This window comes from Coregonus clupeaformis, chromosome 10 (genome assembly GCF_020615455.1).
Source record: "Coregonus clupeaformis isolate EN_2021a chromosome 10, ASM2061545v1, whole genome shotgun sequence".
NCBI lineage: Eukaryota > Metazoa > Chordata > Actinopteri > Salmoniformes > Salmonidae > Coregonus > Coregonus clupeaformis.
In genome coordinates, this window is record NC_059201.1 from 42,074,508 (window position 1) to 42,096,745 (window position 22,238).

Here is a 22,238-nt window from a genome sequence, read left to right on the forward strand (position 1 = left end):
AACCCACTACCCTGGCGTTACAAGCGCCATGCTCTACCAATTGAGCTACAATTGAGTTATGGATGTCTAACCAGGCCAGCGCAGTACATCTTGGATTGGCTCAGCTCAGTACACTCCCCTTAGACCTCCTCCTCCTCCTTGCAGAGACCCATCTAGGTCATGGCACCAATGGTACCGACTGGGTTCGAACCCTTCAACCCGGGACTCTTGCACACCACAAGACTGTGTTACCCTGCTGAGCTAAAGCCTATAGTAGGCATTCACTTTAGGAACCTCTGTGCTTGCGGGGTGCCAGAGGCCTGGTATGTAAGCTACACAGTACTCTGCCTCTGCTCATTTTGAACTGTTTGAACTGTACATGCCTGCTCTCAGTCGCCCAAGCAGCAGGTTGCTGTGGCTCTCTCTCTCTCCCTCTCAATTCAATTTCAATTTAAGGGGTTTATTGGCATGGGAAACATATGTTTACATTGCCAAAGCAAGTGAACTAGAGAATAAACAAAAGTGAAATAAACAATAAAAAATTAACAGTAAACATTACACTCACAAAAGTTCCAAAATAATAAAGACATTTCAAGTGTCATATTATGTCTATATACAGTGTTGTATAGATGTGCAAATAGTTAATTTCTCTCTCTCTCTCTCTACCTCTCTCTCTCCCTCCCTCCGTCTCGCTCCCCCCCCCCTCTCTGCAAATGGCTGGTCTTTTAAGTCTCCCTGGATACATCCCAAAAAGTACCCCATTCCCTATATAGTGTACTAGTTTTTACCAGGGCACGTAGGGCTCTTGTAGAAAGTAGTGCACTGTGCAGGTGCATGCTTAGTCCTTATATCCCCCAGCCCTAGTCCTGTCCATGCCCCACACTGCATGCCCATGTGACTGCCTTAACCAACTAAGTGGCAGATTACCAGCTTTTCCCCTAAGTAGGCTACCCTCTTGGCTGGGCCAAGATGGTCACCTGAGGGCTTAAAACGCATTGGTTGAACTGCTTCTATAGTACAGTGAGGTGCACAATAAGCATGTACTACCCTGAACTGTAAAAGTTTACAGGTCAAAACTGCAGTTTGTTTACTGCTAGTTACTGAGCAGTAATACTCAGGTGCAGTTTACAGATGGCATCTATATAAATTGTAGAACGTAAGGGAGGCAGGGTAGCTAAAAACATGAAATAAGTTGTGCCACAGTATGTCCAGCTAGTCACTGTGAAATGGATTTGAAAGTGGACATTGAGCTGTAGCCTACAATATGTGCATTACAGAGACAAGTCATGGCAAGCTACCTTTTGCCTTTGAAATAGGCAACATCTAATGCGTGAAAACACTAAATGGGCAAGAGAGAGAGAGAGAGCGAGAGAGAGAGCAAGAGAGAGAAAAAGGACAGAGAGAAAGAGGGGGGGCTCCAACAACTAAACACTCTAGTCCAGACTCTCTCCTTTTCCACACACACACTTGTGTGTTTACAATACCCTCAATGTGTCAAACTGCACTGAATACACACACACACACACAACAATGAGTGGTGGATGTTTGTGTGCAGCCTCACGAGATGTGCTGTGGGGCGTATGTGTGTCAAATGGTTGCGAGAGGGACTGAGTGGCGGGCAGGGGAGTGGGGGGAGGGGGGCTGGCGGGGGGAGTGGTGGACCATGTCGAGAGAACAGTATGTAGGACAGAGCCTAGCTAGTGCCCTTCCTATTCTGACTGACTGGAGCCATGGGCCTGCTAAATTTCTGCATGCATGATCAATGGGGATGAATAAAAAGAGAGAGCGAGAGGGAGCGAGAGGGGGAGGGGGGAAAATTAGTTTTTGGCCTTAGAGACTTGGAACAGTTGAATCAGTTACTTTAGTGATATGTGTGATTCAGTAATTTGGACGTTTCTATGTACTCTGGTTTGTTAACCTCACCAAACCAAAATGGCTTCAGCTTTGATTGAAGAAGCTACGATCTCTCTCTCTCTCTCTCTCTCTCTCTCTCTCTCTCTCTCTCTCTCTCTCTCTCTCTCTCTCTCTCTCTCTCTCTCTCTCTCTCTCTCTCTCTCTCAATTTCAATTTCAATTTAAGGGCTTTATTGGCATGGGAAATGTATGTCAACATTGCCAAAGCTAGTGAAGTCGATAGTAAACAAAAGTGAAATAAACAATAAATATTAACAGTAAACATTACACTCACAAGTTCCAAAAGAATAAAGACATTTCAAATGTCATATTATGTATATATACAGTGTTGTAACAATATGAAAATAGTTAATGTACAAATGGGAAAATAAATAAGCATAAATATGGGTTGTATTTACAATGGTGTTTGTTCTTCACTGTTTGCCCTTTTCTTGTGGCAACAGGTCACAAATCTTGCTGCTGTGATGGCACACTGTGGTTTTTCACCCAGTAAATAAGGGAGTTGATCAAAATTGGGTTTGCTTTTGAATTCTTTGTGGATCTCTGTAATCTGAGGGAAATATGTGTCTCTAATATGGTCATACATTTGGCAGGAGGTTAGGAAGTGCAGCTTAGTTTCCACCTCATTTTGTGGGCAGTGTGCACATAGCCTGTCATCTCTTGAGAGCCAGGTCTGCCTACGACGGCCTTTCTCAATAGCAAGGCTATGCTCACTGAGTCTGTACATAGTCAAAGCTTTCCTTAAGTTTGGGTCATTCACAGTGGTCAGGTATTCTGCCACTGTGTACTCTCTGTTTAGAGCCCAATAGCATTCTAGTTTGCTCAATTTTTTCGTTAATTCTTTCCAATGTGTCAAGTAATTCTCTTTTTGTTTTCTCATGATTTGGTTGGGTCTAATTGTGTTGTTGTTGTTGTCTCCTCTCTCTCTCTCTCTCTCTCTCTCTTCTCTCTCTCTCTCTCTGTCTCTCTCTCTCTCTCTCTCTCTCTCTCTGGGATAGTTTGTCCAATCTGCCTTTTCTTTCTCTTTGTTTCCTTGACCACAACTGACCCAGCGTGGGAAGCCTATTGTTCTACCTTGACCTTTGACCCATTAGGTCCTGGGACCTGCTCAGAGAGAGCCTCAAGGGATTTTGGGGGTGCTGCAGTGGCAACTTCTGGCCATCTGAAAAAAATCACTGGGAGTGGTAGTGGCTAGGCTATAGGTTTTATAAGTTCTATGGCTTTGGGTGCGTCCTCGATACAAATGCTGCGCAGGCCAGAACAGATGACAAGATCATTTTATCATATTACAGAGAATTCGGGGGGTATCCCTGACCAGGACTCAAACCCGGGTCCAGCGACTGTCAAGCCAACACCTTAACCTCTTGACGAGGTCGTTAGATGTTGAGATAAGATCGCTACAATATTGATGTGGTTGAACTGAGATGTTCCAAACTTCTCAAATAACATTTTATTGGTTGCGTACATATTTTACAGATGTTATCACAGGTGCAGCGAAATGCTTGTGTTCCTAGCTCCAACAGTGCAGTAATACAAAACAATACACAACAATACACACAAAATAAAAAGAAAGGAAAAAATTAATATCAGGACGAGCAACAGAGTCCGGAATATAAATATATACTGTGCATTCTGAGAATATTCAGACCGCTTCACTTTGTCCACATTTTGTTACGTTACAGCCTTATTCAAAAATTTACTAAATAATTTTTCCCCCTCATCAATCTACACACAATACCCCATAATGACAAAGCAAAAACTGATTATTTGAATTTTTTGCAAAAGTATACAATACAAAAAACGGAAAAATCACTTCTACATAAGTATTCAGACCATTTACTCAGTACTTTGTTGAAGCACCTTTGTCAGCGATTACATCCTCAAGTCTTCTTGGGTATGACGCTACAAACTTGGCACACCTATATTTGGGAAGTTTCTCCCATTCTACTCTGCAGATCCTCTCAAGCTCTATCAGGTTGGATGGGGAGCGTTGCTGCACAACTATTTTCAGGTCTCTCCAGAGATGTTCGATCAGGTTCAAGTCCGGGCTCTGGTTGGGCCACTCAAGGACATTCAGAGACTTGTCCCGAAGCCACTCCTGTGTTGTCTTGGCTGTGTACTTAGGGTCGTTGTCCTGTTGGAAGGTGAACCTTCGCCCCAGTCTGAGGTCCTGTGCGCTCTGGAGCAGGTTTTCATCAAGGATCTCTCTGTACTTTGCTCCGTTCATCTTTCCCTCGATCCTGACTAGTCTCCCAGTCCCTGTCACTGAAAAACATCCCCATAGCATGATGCTGCCACCACCATGCTTCATTGTAGGGATGGTATTGGCCAGGTGATGAGCGGTGCCTGGTTTCCTCCAGACGTGACGCTTTGCTTTCAGGCCAAAGAGTTCAATCTTGGTTTCATCAGACCAGAGAATCTTGTTTCTCATGGTCTGAGAGTCCTTTAGGTGCCTTTTGTCAAACTCCAAGCAGGCTGTCATGTGCCTTTTACTGAGGAGTGGCTTCTGTCTGGCCACTCTAGGCCTGATTGGTGGAGTGCTGCAGAGATGGTTGTCCTTCTGGAAGGTTCTCCCATCTCCAAAGAGGAACTCTGGAGCTCTGTCAGAGTGACCACCGGGTTCTTGGTCACCTCCCTGACCAAGGCCCTTCTCCCCCGATTGCCCAGTTTGGCCTGGTGGCCAGCTCTAGAAAGAGTCTTGGTGGTTCCAAACTTCTTCCATTTAAGAATGATGGAGGCCACTGTGTTTTTGGGGAACTTCAATGCTGCAGACATTTTTTGGTACCCTTCCCCAGATCTGTGCCTCGACACAATCCTGTCTCGGAGCTCTACGGACAATTCCTTCAACCTCATGGCTTGGTTTTTGCTCTGACATGCACTGTCAACTGTGGGACCTTATATAGACAGGTGTGTGCCTCTCCAAATCATGTCCAATCAATTGAATTTACCACAGGTGGACTCCAATCAAGTTGTAGAAACATCTCAAGAATGATCAATGGAAACAGGATGCACCTGAGCTCAATTTCGAGTCTCATAGCAAAGGGTCTGAATACTTATGTAAATAAGGTATTTCTGTTTTTTATTTTTAATACATTTGCAAAAATGTCTAAAAACCTGTTTTCGCTTTGTCATTATGCGGTATTGTGCGTAGATTGATGAGGGAAAATTTAATTGAATCAATTTTAGAATAAGGCTGTAATGTAACAAAATGTGGAAAAGAGGAAGGGGTCTGAATACTTTCCGAATGCACTGTACATATGGCAGCAGTCTCTAAGGTGCAGGGTTGAGTACCGGGTGGTAGCCGGCTAGTAACAGTGACTAAAGTTCAGGGCAGGGTACTGGGCGGAGGCCGGCTAGTGGTGACTATTTAACAGTCTGATGGCCTGGAGATAGAAGCTGTTTTTCAGGCCGTGTCTGGACTTGACAGTTCATGCAGCTTTAATATTCAGATCATAGAGTTCTGATCATGGAATTCCGAACGCATCATGCATCTGCACCTACATTTAAATGTGTCTACCGTGTCCACAGTATGTCCGGATTCCCTTTTCATGCACTATATTCAAATGCCAGTATGCATTCTGCAAACGGTGACAACAACTGATGGCAGTAGCTAACTACTGTAGCTAACTAGCCAGCTAACCTATGTAGCTAGCCAGCACACTAGCAAGCAACGCTAAAGGGATTGCAAACGGGTTAGCATAAATACATTATTTTTCTAAATATTAGCTAGCTGGCTAGCATTTATGAGTCCAGCAAACAATTTCCTCACACGCTAGGAACGTATATAATGAACGTTATAATGAAAAGGTGCTTCTTTGTCCCAAAACACAAGTTTTCTGGAGACTTGTGGGAGGAGTGCTGCTTACATCGACCACTGTATGCACTTTCAGTAGCCTGACAGGATAAATCTGCACACAATTCATCCCTGACCACCTCCTGAAGTGGTCAGCCAGATCTGAACACAATCAGACCACAAAGCGACTTTTGTGCGTCTAGACCCGTGTTTTCAGTGCGATCTTCATATTCTGATAGCAGAAGTCGCATGTAAGTGTGAAGTTCAGACACAACCTCAGTCTCTCGGTCCCAGCTTCGATGCACCTGTACTGTCTCCGCCTTCTAGATGGTAGCGGGGTGGCTGAGATCCTTGATGATCTTCTTGGCGCTGTAGATGTCCTGGAGGGCAGGCAGTGTGCCCCCGGTGATGCGGCCCAACCGCACCACCCTCTGGAGAGCCCTGCGGTTGCGGACGTGTAAAAGGTGGTGATACAACCCGACAGGATGCTCTCAATGGTGCATCTGCAGAAGTTCGTGAGGGTCTTAGGGGCCAAGAGAAAATGTCTTCAGCTTCCTGAGGTTGAAGAGGCTCCTCTCCAGGTGTTACAAAGATCTGGGCCCGGTTTCCCGATAGCGATGGAACTTAGGCTTATGATGTATCTTTCCTACAAAGGTAACATGCATTTCCCAAAACACCACGCAGACAGAACGGTCGCTAAGTGCGTTGTTGGAGCGTGTTTCTTACATGATAGGATCGAAAGAAAGGGAGCGCTGCTCTCGGATCAGCTTTCTCCATTCAAATCGTTCCTTAACATTATAATTATTTCACAATACTGACAACGGATCAGCTTCTCGAGAGATATTACCACCTATGGCTGCAAATATTGAGGTTGCTTATTATAGTATAATGCTTACGCAATAAAATGCACTACATCATGAAATATATTGAGAGAAATTACAGACAGTAACCTACAAGTAGAAACATAGAACTCAATTGATAGAACATGAAATGTGATTGAAATAGGCCTATAGCCTACTGTTTATATTTTAATGCAGTCATCTCGGTTTTCATTTCATGTTTGTATCTATTGCAAAGACGTTGGCAACTTTGTATTTGTAGTCAACTGTGTTCTGAAGTTATCGGCAGTCATATAGAGACAGATAAACCATGTGATTCTATGTTTAGCGGGGAACTTCTGTGTATAAAGTGACGCGGGAGGGAAAAAAAGCATTGAACGACGCACTTAGCTGTGGTCTGAGGCAGGCGTTATTTTACGAGCGTTTTCAAGTGCATCATTAATAACGATGGATTTGGGAAAAAGCTCAGAGATTTAACGATGCTCTTACGAAGGTTCTAACAATGAACTTAGCCTTGAAGAGGCTTTTGGGAAACCGGGCCCTGATATTCTGTGCAAGCCTTTCTCAGGATTTTGCACCTTTTGCCATTTAAATAAACAGAAGCAGGGAAATGGAAATGTTTGCTGAGTGAGCGATTTCCCTCACAAATCACTTGGCCAATGCTACTGCGTTGTACGTTCACGGCACGTCAGGAAGTCTCTGCCTGTTTTGGGTATCGGGGAGGAAGCCAATAGACCAGTGTTACCCAAACTTGGTCTTCGGGACCCTTGGGCTGCACGTTTTGGTTTTAGCCTTAGCACTACACAGCTGTTTCAAATAATAACCTAATCATCAAGCTTTGATAATTTGAATCAGCTGTGTAGTGTTAGGGCAAAAAACTAAATGTGCACCCCTTGGGGTCCCAAGGACTGAGTTTGGGAAATGCTGCAATAGACCAATAAGACACCAATAGGAAAGAAGCCATTCACTTTGCTCAGGGTATTTTTCACCTGGCAGGTGGCAAGAGGAAGAACTGGAGAAGGCTTTAGGAGAAGGAGTGAAAAAAACAAGCACACCTGTGCTGCTAGCGCAAAGAGCTCCACCTCTGTTCTCCTGCTATCACTCCATTCCCAGGGGAAGGTGTGGCGAGGGAACGAGACAAAGGGAGGAGAGAAAGACAGAGGAAGGGTGAAATTAAGCGGAAGGCTTCAGACAGCTTCAACAGTTGGTAAAGGTTGAATTTCAGAAGTACACTATTTATAAACTGGATTGATATGGGGAGGGAAAGAAAGGGGTTGTTCACACATTATTTTACAACTAGGTGGTTATTTTAGTTGCCCATTCTTTCAAAATAAGAGACTGGGAGTGACACACACAAACACACACACACACACACACACACACACTCCCACACAACCACACAACAGACACAACAGAGGCTTTCAGTTACAATGCAGCACAGCCCTAACATTTACGTTGACTACATACCACAAAAACAATGGCTATGGGAAACAAGGCACCATTAGGGAAACTATATCCATCGTTGTCTTACTTATTGCATTATACTCTCTCCCAACCAACTCACAATGAACTGATGCTGTCATTTCTATACATTGACCAACCTCATTTGCACTATTAGATGTCCTTTGAGCCTTTTGCACTTGAGCAATACGCTTGCTATCAGCTATCTTTGGAAAAGTAGACAATGTTGGTAGATGGTGTTTGCTTGTTGAAAAAGGATTCGACAAATCCTTAGTTGTGTGAGGGTTGTGTGGTTCATGATAACTTTCAGGCCTGGGCACGCATCTATCTCTAAAGCACCGGCATTTTCAGGCTAAGCAAACATTATACATCAGACCATTTAACTTTGGTTAACCATTGTACTAGGGCAGGAATTGTCAGTTTTCTAGACATAGTAACCATGTTGTAGCCATATACAATGTTGCTTAAACGTTAGCCCATCATTATGTACTTGACATTACGACAATGTCTTTGGTCATTGGTCACATGGTCAATGCAGTCTCAAAATTAAAATATTGTGGAGTATTGGTCTTGACCAATGGACAAGTGACAGATCAACCACCAAACAATGTTAATAATCGGTCAGATCAGAAACTCCTCCCATAGGGACCTTCAGAGGAAAGACTTTGCCCAGTGGTGAAATCCACACTACTCATCTACAAATCACCTCTGCCAAACACACACACACACACACACACACAAGTGAAGTCGGAATACGGTCCTGTATCTCTTTTAATCCTTTTTCCACTCCCCCCCACTTCCATCCACAGGGCCTATCAACGCCATTCCTCCCTTCTATTTATAGGATACGACTGTCCCCTCGTCTACTCCCCTGCCAAAGCAAAGACATGGGGGTGTATCTCAATAATCAACAGTGGCTTCCTCTCCTTGTCTCCTCTCCTTTATCTGCACTGATCCCAACCAGAAGGAATAGGGGTGAAAGCAATGGTGGATGCCTATCAGGAACCATAATAAACAAACCCTGCATAGAAGCCCATGGTTATTGATTTATGGGGAAGGGGCAGATTGAGCTATCTGATTCAGAAGCCTACAGTTTGACCGTGTCCTGCTTTGCTGTTTGATTGATTGTGTGTGTGTGTACAGTATGAGACAGAGAGAGAGAGAGGTAACAAATGCTGTACATGTTGTGTATTCCAACATGTAGCATGAGCTTGTATATTTACATCTAACCCCCTCTCACCTTTCACCATGGTAACGTGGCCAAGTGGCCCTCAGGCAAAGCCTTTTGTGTGACCTCACCAGTAAGGAAATATCAGATGACAAAATCAACAGGAACAGAAACTGTCTGATAATATCGCTGACGTTTGCAGAAACTCTTCTGCAGTTTAGGTTTTGGTCACTCATTTGGTAAAATTCAATAATAATATCTTTGATCACGTTTCAGCATTAACAGGGGCAGTTCAGATGTAGGGGCCATCTTGTGGTCCGAACCGGAAGTGCAACATGAAGTTTAATAACTTATCAAACAGACAGAACGAACGTGTGACAATTCACATAAACATACTAAAATGAAATTAAAACCATTTAGCAGAGAGTGACAGGGGAGAGAGTGAAAGAGAGAGATGCAGAAGAGAGAGAGATGAGTGAGGGTGGTGAGTCGCTCTGGATAAGAGCGTCTGCTAAATGACTAAAATGTAAATGTAAAATGGAGGTAGGGAGACTAGGGAGAGCTCCAGTGTGGGGATTTTGTGAGGCTTCTTCTCTGGGAAAGTGGAAACTCAACACTCCTCTCCAGAGGTCTGGTTACCAGGTGAGAGAGGAAGAAAGAAAGGAAAAACAGAGCGAGAGAGAGAGAGAGGAGGAGGGAGGGAGGAGCAAAGAGGTGTGGAGAGATGGCTAGGAGATTGGGGAAGAGCACGAAAGAGATTTGGACATGAGTTAGAGAGAGGTGGAAAGAGATACAAAGAAAGAGAGAGGGAAATGGGGAAAGGGGGAGATGTAGAGCCGTACATACAGATAAGAAAATAAAGAGGGAGAAAGAGGGAGGTTTTGTTTAGTCCCACAGGACTAACATAGCTGGGGGTAATTGTTTCACAAAATCACAGAATAGGATACTCCGTTTTGTATTCCAAAATGTGTCACTTTAAGAAATTCCCCTGTATCGGATCTACAACACAATCTGTATTTGCCATCTTATTATAATAATAAGCTACATCTAAATAAAATGTGTACAACCATACATTTTGGGTTATGATAGGGTTATGATAGGGTTATGATAGAATGGCACTGGAATGGCTGCCGTTTTATGGGCTCCTAATCACCAGCTGTTCCGGACGACTGTGTGATCACACTCTCCGTAGCCGATGTGAGTAAGACTTTTAAACAGGTTAACATTCACAAGGCCACAGGGCCAGACGGATTACCAGGACGCGTGTACTCAGAGCATGCGCTGACCAGCTGGCAAGTGTCTTCACTGACATTTTCAACCTCTCCCTGACCCAGTCTGTAATACCTACATGTTTCAAGCAGACCACCATAGTCCCTGTGCCCAAGAACGCCAAGGTAACCTGCCTATATGACTACCGCCCAGTAGCAGTTACAGTGAGGGAAAAAAGTATTTGATCCCCTGCTGATTTTGTATGTTTGCCCACTGACAAAGACATGATCAGTCGATAATTTTAATGGTAGGTTTATTTGAACAGAGAGAGACAGAATAACAACAAAAAGATCCAGAAAAACACACGTCAAAAATGTTATAAATTGATTTGCATTTTAATGAGGGAAATATGTATTTGACCCCCTCTCAATCAGAAAGATTTCTGGCTCCCAGGTGTCTGTTATACAGGTAACGAGCTGAGATTAGGAGCACACTCTTAAAGGGAGTGCTCCTAATCTCAGCTTGTTACCTGTATAAAAGACACCTGTCCACAGAAGCAATCAATCAATCAGATTCCAAACTCTCCACCATGGCCAAGACCAAAGAGCTCTCCAAGGATGTCAGGGACAAGATTGTAGACCTACACAAGGCTGGAATGGGCTACAAGACCATCGCCAAGCAGCTTGGTGAGAGGGGGGATCTTGTCAATGATCTCAAGGCAACTGGGACCATAGTCACCAAGAAAACAATTGGTAACACACTATGCCATGAAGGACTGAAATCCTGTAGCGCCCGCAAGGTCCCCCTGCTCAAGAAAGCACTTATACAGGCCCGTCTGAAGTTTTCAAATGAATGATTCAGAGGAGAACTGGGTGAAAGTGTTGTGGTCAGATGAGACCAAAATCGAGCTCTTTGCCATCAAGTCAACTCGCCGTGTTTGGAGGAGGAGGAATGCTGCCTATGACCCCAAGAACACCATCCCCACCGTCAAACATGGAGGTGGAAACATTATGCTTTGGGGGTATTTTTCTGCTAAGGGGACAGGACAACTTCATCACATCACACAAGGGACGATGGACGGGCCATGTATCGTCAAATCTTGGGTGAGAACCTCCTTCCCTCAGCCAGGGCATTGAAAATGGGTCGTGGATGGGTATTCCAGCATGACAATGACCCAAAACATACGGCCAAGGCAACAAAGGAGTGGCTCAAGAAGAAGCACATTAAAAGGTCCTGGAGTGGCCTAGCCAGTCTCCAGACCTTAATCCCATAGAAAATATGTGGAGGGAGCTGAAGGTTCGAGTTGCCAAACGTCAGCCTCGAAACCTTAATGACTTGGTGAAGATCTGCAAAGAGGAGTGGGACAAAATCCCTCCTGAGATGTGTGCAAACCTGGTGGCCAACTACAAGAAACGTCTGACCTCTGTGATTGCCAACAAGGGTTTTGCCACCAAGTACTAAGTCATGTTTTGCAGAGGGGTCAAATACTTATTTCCCTCATTAAAATGCAAATCAATTTATAACATTTTTGACATGCATTTTTCTGGATTTTGTTGTTGTTATTCTGTCTCTCACTGTTCAAATAAACCTACCATAAAAATTATAGTGGGCAAACGTACAAATTCAGCAGGGGATCAAATACTTTTTTCCCTCACTGTACATATGTAGCCATGAAATGCTTTGAAATGCGCGGTCATGGCTCACAATACCATCATCCCAGAAAACCTGGAAACACTCCAATTCGCATAATGCCCCAACAGATCCACAGATGACGCAATCTCTATTGCACTCCACACTGCCCTTTCCCACCTGGACAAAAGGAACACCTACATGAGAATGCTGTTCATTGACTACAGCTCAGTGTTTGACACCATAGTGCCCTCCAAGCTCATCACTAAGCTAAGGACCCTGGGACTGAACACCTCCCTTCGCAACTGGATCTTGGACTTCCAGACGGGCTGCCCCCCAGATGCTGAGGGTAGGCAACAACACATACGCCAGGCTGACCCTCAACACGGGGGCGTGATTAGTCCTCTCCTGTACTCCCTGTACGTGCGTGGCTACGACTGCGTGGCCACGCACGTCTCCAACACCATCATTAAGTTTGCTGATGACACGGCGGTGGTAGGCCTGATCACAGAGGAGGTCAGAGACCTGGCAGTGTGGTGCCAGGACAACAACCTCTCCCTCAACGTGAGCGAGACAAAGGAGCTGATTGTGTACTAGAGGAAAAGGAGGGCCGAGCATGCCCCCATTCACATCGACGGGGCTGTAGTGGAGTGGGTTGAGAGCTTCAAGTCCCTTGGTATCCACATAACTAAGGACCTATCATGGTCAAAACACACCAACACAGTCGTGAAGAGGGCACGACAACGCCTATTCCTCAGGAGGCTGAAAAGATTTGGCATGGGACCTCAAATCCTTAAAAGGTTTTACAGCTGCACCATCGAGAGCATCCTGATTGGTTGCATCACCGCTTGGTATGGCAATTGCTCGGCATCCGACCGCAAGGCGCTACAGAGGGTAGTGTGTACGGCCCAGTACATCACTGGAGCCGAGCTTCCTGCCATCCAGGACCTCTATACCAGGCAGTGTCGGAAGAAGGCCCTAAACATTGTCAAAGACTCCAGCCTCTGCTACTGCAAGCAGTCCCGGAGCACCAAGTCTGTGACCAAAAGGCTTCTTAACAGCTTCTACCCCCAAGCCATAAGACAGCTGAACAGTTAATCAAATGGCCACCCGGACTATTTGCATTGACCCCCTTATTTTATTCTTATTTTTTGCACTGACTCTCTTGCACAGGCTTGATGTACACTCACTGGACTTTAACCACACACTCACACATACTACACTGACACTCCAACACACACACACACACACACACATTCCTTCACACTCTTCACATATGCTGCTGCTACTCTGTTTATTATTTACGCATAGTCACTTTACCCCTACCTACATGTACATACAGTGGGGAAAAAAAGTATTTAGTCAGCCACCAATTGTGCAAGTTCTCCCACTTAAAAAGATGAGAGAGGCCTGTAATTTTCATCATAGGTTCATGTCAACTATGACAGACAAAATGAGAAAAGAAAATCCAGAAAATCACATGTAGGATTTTTAATGAATTTATTTGCAAATTATGGTGGAAAATAAGTATTTGGTCAGTAACAAAAGTTTCTCAATACTTTGTTATATACCCTTCGTTGGCAATGACACAGGTCAAACAGTCTTTCTGTAAGGTTTTCACACACTGTTGCTGGTATTTTGGCCCATTCCTCCATGCAGATCTCCTCTAGAGCAGTGATGTTTTGGGGCTGTCGCTGGGCAACACGGACTTTCAACTCCCTCCAAAGATTTTCTATGGGGTTGAGATCTGGAGACTGGCTAGGCCACTCCAGGACCTTGAAATGCTTCTTACGAAGCCACTCCTTCGTTGCCCGGGCGGTGTGTTTGGGATCATTGTCATGCTGAAAGACCCAGCCACGTTTCATCTTCAATGCCCTTGCTGATGGAAGGAGGTTTTCACTCAAAATCTCACGATACATGGCCCCATTCATTCTTTCCTTTACACGGATCAGTCGTCCTGGTCCCTTTGCAGAAAAACAGCCCCAAAGCATGATGTTTCCACCCCCATGCTTCACAGTAGGTATGGTGTTCTTTGGATGCAACTCAGCATTCTTTGTCCTCCAAACACGACGAGTTGAGTTTTTACCAAAAAGTTCTATTTTGGTTTCATCTGACCATATGACATTCTCCCAATCCTCTTCTGGATCATCCAAATGCACTCCAGCAAACTTCAGACGGGCCTGGACATGTACTGGCTTAAGCAGGGGGACACATCTGGCACTGCAGGATTTGAGTCCCTGGCGGCGTAGTGTGTTACTGATGGTAGGCTTTGTTACTTTGGTCCCAGCTCTCTGCAGGTCATTCACTAGGTCCCCCCCGTGTGGTTCTGGGATTTTTGCTCACCGTTCTTGTGATCATTTTGACCCCACGGGGTGAGATCTTGCGTGGAGCCCCAGATCGAGGGAGATTATCAGTGGTCTTGTATGTCTTCCATTTCCTAATAATTGCTCCCACAGTTGATTTCTTCAAACCAAGCTGCTTACCTATTACAGATTCAGTCTTCCCAGCCTGGTGCAGGTCTACAATTTTGTTTCTGGTGTCCTTTGACAGCTCTTTGGTCTTGGCCATAGTGGAGTTTGGAGTGTGACTGTTTGAGGTTGTGGACAGGTGTCTTTTATACTGATAACAAGGTCAAACAGGTGCCATTAATACAGGTAACGAGTGGAGGACAGAGGAGCCTCTTAAAGAAGTTGTTACAGGTCTGTGAGAGCCAGAAATCTTGCTTGTTTGTAGGTGACCAAATACTTATTTTCCACCATAATTTGCAAATAAATTCATAAAAAATCCTACAATGTGATTTTCTGGATTTTTTTTCTCAATTTGTCTGTCATAGTTGACGTGTACCTATGATGAAAATTACAGGCCTCTCTCATCTTTTTAAGTGGGAGAACTTGCACAATTGGTGGCTGACTAAATACTTTTTTTCCCCACTGTATTACCTCAACTAACCCGTACCTCTGAATATTGGCTCGGTACGGTACACCTTGTATATAGCCTTTATATTGTTATTTTATTGTGTTACTATTTTTCATTTAGTTTATTTAGCAAATGTTTCTTAATTACTTTTTTGGTTTTCGATAGTTAGCTTTTCACGGTAAGGTCTACACCTGTTGTATTCAGCGCATGTGACAAATACAATTAGATTTGATTTAAGACAGTTCAATGGTTATCAATGGTTATGTATCATTCATTTAAATTACCTTTCAACCGATTATGCCTTTAACAGCATCTGTGATTTAGTTATTGTTCATGTAGTACAGTATGTTTCCATTACCTCATCCCTATATTGTTATTTATTTTGCTCTTTTGCACCCCAGTATCTCTATTTGCACATAATCTCTTGCACATCTAGCATTCCAGTGTTAATACTATTGTAATTATTTTGCACTATAGCCTATTTATTGCCTTACCTCCATAACTTGCTACATTTGCACACACTGTATATATATTTTCTGTTGTATTTTTGACTTTATGTTTTTTACCCCATATGTAACTCTGTGTTGTTTTTATCGCACTGCTTTGCTTTATCTTGGCCAGGTCGCAGTTGTAAATGAGAACTTGTTCTCAACTGGCTTACCTGGTTAAATAAAGGTGAAATAAAAATAAAATTAAAAAAATGTTTCCATTCATAAAAACAGACTGTCTCCCTTGTTTCTTTCTTGTTCCATGGCTCCCCCTCGTGGCCAACACCAGCCGTTACACTGTTCTCTCCCTAGAAAAGGGCGCTTACTCTCATTCTGGTAACACACATCTTATAGGTTGAATGAACGAATAACATTGCTGAAACACTGCTGCACCTGATCAAACGAATTTGAAAACGCACATACAGTATATTTTGTATATTTATTTCATACAATTACACACTTTATCCTGGACACCAGTAGTTAACAAAATACACAAGGATACACTATTTGATTTCTATCTAACAAAGATGAATCACCAATTCCTTTAAATTTCCACATATTTCACATATTTTTATGCCTCATGTGCTTTTGGTGTTTCTAGAGGAAACAATCGAAAACACTACAACTTACTACTTTAAAACATGATAAAACATGGTAAAAGTATCCACCTGACATATTAATACAATCAAGAGTTTAGTAATACACTGTATCCTATATGACTGGATATCTAATTATTGACTGTGAAAAACATTTCTGACCAGAGCTGTCTTTTCAGTTTATATAAATAAAAGCTATATATAAGTGCCTTTCAAAACAACCAAAGACACAAAAAATAAAGGACAGATTTGTGTACATAAAAATGTAAGTTCTAGTTATTTTACAACCTGTGTTTGTCACTGCTTTAGATTTTTTCTTGATTTGAATGTAAACGTACGAGTCCACTTTCTGTTCACCTTGTTTGTGAAGCAGGGGTTGGAACCAAAATTATTTTCCAATCGTTTCATTCTGAACAGAATCATACTTTTTTTTGTGTCTGTTCCACTATTCCGACCAGCAAAATAAGGTCTGAACCGGTTCCAACCACCCAAAAGTACCGGTTTCTATCATTCCTTTCTGTTCTTTTTAAACCTCTGAAATATTGATTTTTTTACATTTATTTCGACATCAAATCACTTCACCAATTAGTGTGGATAGAGCAGCTTGCTACGGAGTGGGTAAGCTATTTCATCTTTATAGGGAAGTCGTTAAGAGCAAATAGTATTTTGCCGTAACAGCATTGTTTAATCATAATGAAAGACAAACACACTGTGCAGCCAGTCACTATGGACAAGTGCAGGGCACGAGATGCGACTGAAATTTTGCTGGTGGGAAGAGAGGGTGGAGGAGGAGGCCTGGCTTGAAGCGCTGGGCATCTTGTCATGACATGCATTATCTGAATTAGGCCCACAGAATTATACCTACGGAGGAGGTATAATTATACCTACGGAGGGGAACTTTGAATGTCTTTGAACTTCTGAGAGTTGGTTAACTGTTGGACGAGAACTAACGTTAGCTAACAAGCTTGTGTGTGCAGAACAGTACTGGAATTAAAAACACGTCTTATCTTTTTGTAGTTAATAAATCCAATGTGAAACGGTATAACTATAGTATCCTTAACTAGCATTGAAAAAGTTAATCCATTCTTCTCTAATAAAAAATCTCTCTCCCTAATTTCTGAATCACGCTTATAACGTTGTCAGTAGGCTACAGTAACCTATGGTCGGTGGGGGAGGGGCAGGTAGCCTAAACATGCATGCAAACTGGCAAAGATTTCCAGCTGGCAGGTAGACACTGGAATACGTTTCTGAGTGACAGAGTGAGGGCTTTGCATAGGCGCTTTGTTGCAATTTTTGTGGGAATGGAAAAAAATGCCCGGAACAAAGAAGAACTTTATTAACCGGTTCCCATGCTTTTAAAATAATGGTTCTGTTCCGGAACAGTATAGATCACTTTTGTTCCTGGTTCTGATTCTGTTCGTCTAATAATTTCCTTATTTTAATACAAGTAAATGCAGGTGATGTGCTGCAGGGGGTCTCCCTGGGAGTATGTGAGTGAGCTGGCATGTGTGTTTGACAGTGAGTGTGTGGGTGTCTTCCCCATTCACGTCTTAATAATATATCCAGAGTGTAGTGTGGGCCTGAGCACAGCAGGTTACGACTGTGAGAGAGAAATAGAAAGAGAGGGAGAGAAAGAGAGAGAAAGATTGTTTGTCTGCCTGCCTTCCTGCGTGTGTGTGGTCATTGTTAGGTCCTTTACGGGTATGACTCTAAAAAGCTGAATTTGGTGGGAAACTAGAGGTTCACAAAAGTGGGGAATATGCATTCCCCTAAAAGCCAAGGAGTGCACAGTACATCAACTGTCCAACTACACACTAAAATCAGCCATTTGGTTAGTTGAGACACATCATTGTGGTTCAACCTGCCTGCTTTTGGTGGTACAGAGATGAAGCACTATAGGCAGAATACTGCCTCTACGCGGCTCTGTCCTGCTGTTTTTAAACTGTTCCATACTATACAGCTATGCCATGACAATAAATGCTTTTTAACTTAGTAATCAACATTCAGGGGAGAGTCTGTTGTGTGAGTATAGGCTTGGGCACACAACACACACACACACACACACACACACACACACACTCAATGCCTGCCCCCGTTATAAGCGTAGTCTGCCTTGTTGTGCATGACCAGTCTGTTGTCAACGAAGTAGTAGCTGTCCGATCTCGTCTCGTAGGGATGCTCCACCATCTGACGAACTGGAAGGGAACATTTATTATTCTGTATTTCACGTTATTCCAATCCATATACTACTGCTAAATACAATGTCTGGAAAATGTATTCAAAAGGTGATGTGCATTTCCTTCAGTAAATGATTGCATTTCCACATAAATGTAATGTACACATTTTACTTATTTACTCCTACATTTTATTTATGTAGCACTTTTCACAAAAACATCAGTAACAAAGTGCTTCAACCGGGGTCATTGACTACTGGGTGGGATGTAAAACTCACCCAAGCTCTCGGACAGCTGAGGGAACTCGTAGATGTGTTCGCAGGTGTTGCGGCTGTTTGGGATACAGAAGCCGAAGTCAAAGTCAAAGCTCTTCAGAAGGTGATCCCTGAAGTAGTGCCTCTCAATCATCCTGAAGCTGTTCAGAGGCCGGGTGCCAACTGTAAACTCCACTCTGACACACAGACAGAGAGAGAGAGACAGGCAGACAGACAGACCGACAGAGGGGGGGTAAACATGCAGTAGGTACTGTATGTGAGTAAACGTGTGGATAGAAAAACATGCTGTCTGTTCTGTTCTGTGTGTGTGTGTGTGTGTGTGTGTGTGTGTGTGTGTGTGTGTGTGTGTGTGTGTGTGTGTGTGTGTGTGTGTGTGTGTGTGTGTGTGTGTGTGAGCGAGAGAGAGAGAGAGAGAGAGAGAGAAAGAGAGAATTAACACACGTGGCTCCCACTGTCCTCAGTCGTAGGAATGCAGCTGTGAACTGGTAGCGTACGAAACGTCCGGCACTCATGTCTCCCTCTCCATTCTCCTCATCTTCCTCTGAGGTCAAAGACACAACACACACCATTTATTTTTACACCAATGGCACAGTGATGAATTCCAGTAGATACAACAAACACAAACACAGGATCATATTGGTCAGACACACACACAAACTGAGAGGGAATATGGACTGTACCTGTATGAGGTGGTTTGGCGATTTCAAACAACACAGTCCCTGTCTCCAGGTCTCTGATTTTAAAGCGGATGAAATCTATGTTGAAGATGTTGTCCTCTGGTTTACACAGGTACCCTGGGATGGACAGACAGATTATGGGTAGTCAGTGGCTGTTTTACAAGATCTAGAGGGCAATACAATTATCTATCTTCTGATCTATCCATCTATCATAGCGACTATGCAGGTAAATAGACAGACATTCGCGTGCCAATTCTACTCAACGTCACACTGTATGTAAATGCCACTGTGTGTAAATGCATCGTTCAGAAAATATATAGCCTACCCCGTGTAGCAACCCGCAATCCTAGGACCTCTTCAGGGGTGATGTGGCCAACTTGTGTCCGAAGATCATCTTCTGTGACGGGCCTACTATCAACCTGGCTTCGCCGAGACTTGAGTCTCTTCAGAACCCCTCCACTTGGCTTGCGCCCCCGTGCAACAGCCGCGGAACTGTGCCCGGTGCTCGAGACATTCTCAGCAGCAACAGGCGGGTCGATGCGGGCTTTAGCTCCGCTCATAATTCCCAGCTATGATGACAACCTTGTCTGTCTCTCTCTGTCTCTGTCTCTCTCTCTCTCTCTCTCTCTACCTCAAAGTAATAAGATGGCGTCGTAGTTGTCGACTGACAAACCTCCGCTTCTTGTTGATGGGTCAAACGCTTGTTTTTGTACGCACATGCTGTACAGTTGCCATGACAACTGATCAGAGCGCAAGTGCAGGTGAGAGGGGGACTTTCAAAGGAATAACACTAGGTGTCAGGATGTGCACCACACCTGGCATAGGCTACACCTGCTTGCTTAAACGCGCACTCTGACTTTTTTGCGCAAAGGTATTTTGCAGCGATTGCGCCAAAATTGATTTACGCATGCGGTGGGCAAAGGCATTGAACCATGGCGCCTACAGTTGTTGTTTTTAACCCCCACTGTATCACAATCCCTCAATATTTAAAAGTTACAATCTGTATGATGTCCTGCAGTACCAGCATTGATTCAGGAAGAGCCTCAAAACGAATTTATGCTTGATCCGAAATGTGGAGGGGGTGACGCAATTGCGGAGCCTCCAGAGGCATGCAGGGGACAAATTCAGTAGGCCTACGCATCACCCATGTGCCTCCCGAATTGTGTAACAATGCAGAGGGATCCTTATAGCTCAGTATAGCTCCGCATTGACATGATTGATTGACGGTAGGTGGGGCAGGAGGTCCTGTATAAACATAAACTCACTTCATTGACAACTTCCATCACAACAGCTCTGCTCAACAGCGCCGCGCTGCTCCAGGAAGCGCAAAAAGTATGATGCTCTCCATGAAGCCAAAAAGTATGATGCCATATGTCCACCAAATGCTCATAGTTTTGCTGTATGTTGTTTTTGCCAGATGTCTAGTCCACATTTTCCATATTTGGCGGCACCCTCTGTAGCTCAGTTGGTAGAGCATGGTGTTTGCAATGCCAGGGTTGTGGGTTCGATTCCCACGGGGGCCAGTATGAAAATGTATACACTCACTAACTGTAAATCGCTCTGGATAAGAGCGTCTGCTAAATGACTGAAATGTAAATGGAGAAGGTCATTTTCGCTGTCTCTGGGTTCCCTGCCATGTTTGACCAAAGTGCTGATTCCTACATGCTAAAAATGTTGCATGGAGACACATTGCCAATATGATTGGATTACCTGGTCAGTTGAATGTGAAATAATTAGTTGGAAAGTGGAAGCTAGACGCTGGTAATGTCTTAGCAAAGTGGTTAGCTTTATAGTTAGATAGCTAGCTAACTGGCTTGACTGTTTATGAACTTCTGTTTGTACCACAGCAAGGTAAAGCAATGCAGGAGTAAAAAATATTGAACGCATGCAGTACACAGAACGCACCGCAGCCTAGTGTGGCATTCCCAACCCAGCGTTGCGGACTGCTCCATTGACAATGAATGACTTCTGTTGGAACACAAAGAGTTAATGCATTTGTTGGACATGAGGCTTGAATGCCCTGACTTCTGCAGAGGCCATATCAACATAAATGCTGCACCGCCAATGCAGATGCCAGATTGACCATGCAGCTTGCCTTTTATGAGTTTTAGGATGCTGTACTGTTTTACCCTAGCTGAAAATCGAAGGTTGTAGGCTATTAGCCTATATGCCTAAGTTTTATTTTAGCCTAGGCATAAGCCTACTAATTAAACTTTCAAAACCACAACTACTAGTCTACTTAATAGCACATTATGGCCAGAGGCAGAGGAAGTAAATCAAATTCACCATCAACACTCAGCGAGATTTGAGTGTCTTGAACTGTGAAATTAACCCCTTTCCCTAGTAGACACAGAGGACTAATTTCCTGGAGTAATAAAGAGCCATTTCAGAAACTTTAGAGCCAAGGAATGTGTTTCTTCTCTCTCAGACGGGAGTAAAAAATGCCCAGTTCACTGATTCAATAAATAATTTATAATATATATATATATATATATATATATATATATACACTACCAGTCAAAAGAGTGTGCAAAGCTGTCATCAAGGCAAAAGGTGGCTATTTGAAGAATCTCAAACATAAAATATATTTTGATTTGTTTAACACTTTTTTGGTTACTACATGATTCCATATGTGTTATTTCATAGTTTTGATGTCTTCACTATTATTCTACAATGTAGAAAATAGTACAAATAAAGAAAAACCCTTGAATGAGTAGGTGTGTCCAAACTTTTGACTTGTACTGTATATACACTACCGTTCAAAAGTTTTAGAACACCTTCTCATTCAAGGGTTTTACAGACAGCATCACCAGCAAAGCACCCCCACACCATAACACCTCCTCCTCCATGCTTTACGGGGGGAAATACACATACAGAGATCATCCGTTCACCCACACCGTGTCTCACAAAGACACGGCGGTTGGAACCAAAAATCTCAAATTTGGACTCCAGACCAAAGGACACATTTCCACAGGTCTAATGTCCTTTGCTCGTGTTTCTTGGCTCAAGCAAGTCTCTTCTTCTTATTGGTGTCCTCTAGTAGTGGTTTCTTTGCAGCAATTCGACCATGAAGGCCTGATTCACACAGTCTCCTCTGAACAGTTGAGATGTGTCTGTTACT

General features: G+C 43.5%; 1 protein-coding gene across 1 annotated transcript; it reads right to left on the bottom strand.

The window, feature by feature from the left end:
- Window positions 1-17,205: 17,205 nt before the first annotated feature.
- Window positions 17,206-19,821, bottom strand: LOC121575890 (protein unc-119 homolog B-like). The gene is made up of 5 exons (XM_041889178.1): window positions 19,443-19,821; window positions 19,121-19,234; window positions 18,882-18,981; window positions 18,444-18,616; window positions 17,206-18,186 (listed from the first exon to the last, which is right to left on the bottom strand). The coding sequence occupies exons 1-5, from the start codon at window positions 19,675-19,677 to the stop codon at window positions 18,071-18,073; spliced, it is 738 nt and encodes a 245-aa protein (XP_041745112.1). The 5' UTR covers window positions 19,678-19,821; the 3' UTR covers window positions 17,206-18,070.
- Window positions 19,822-22,238: the final 2,417 nt, after the last annotated feature.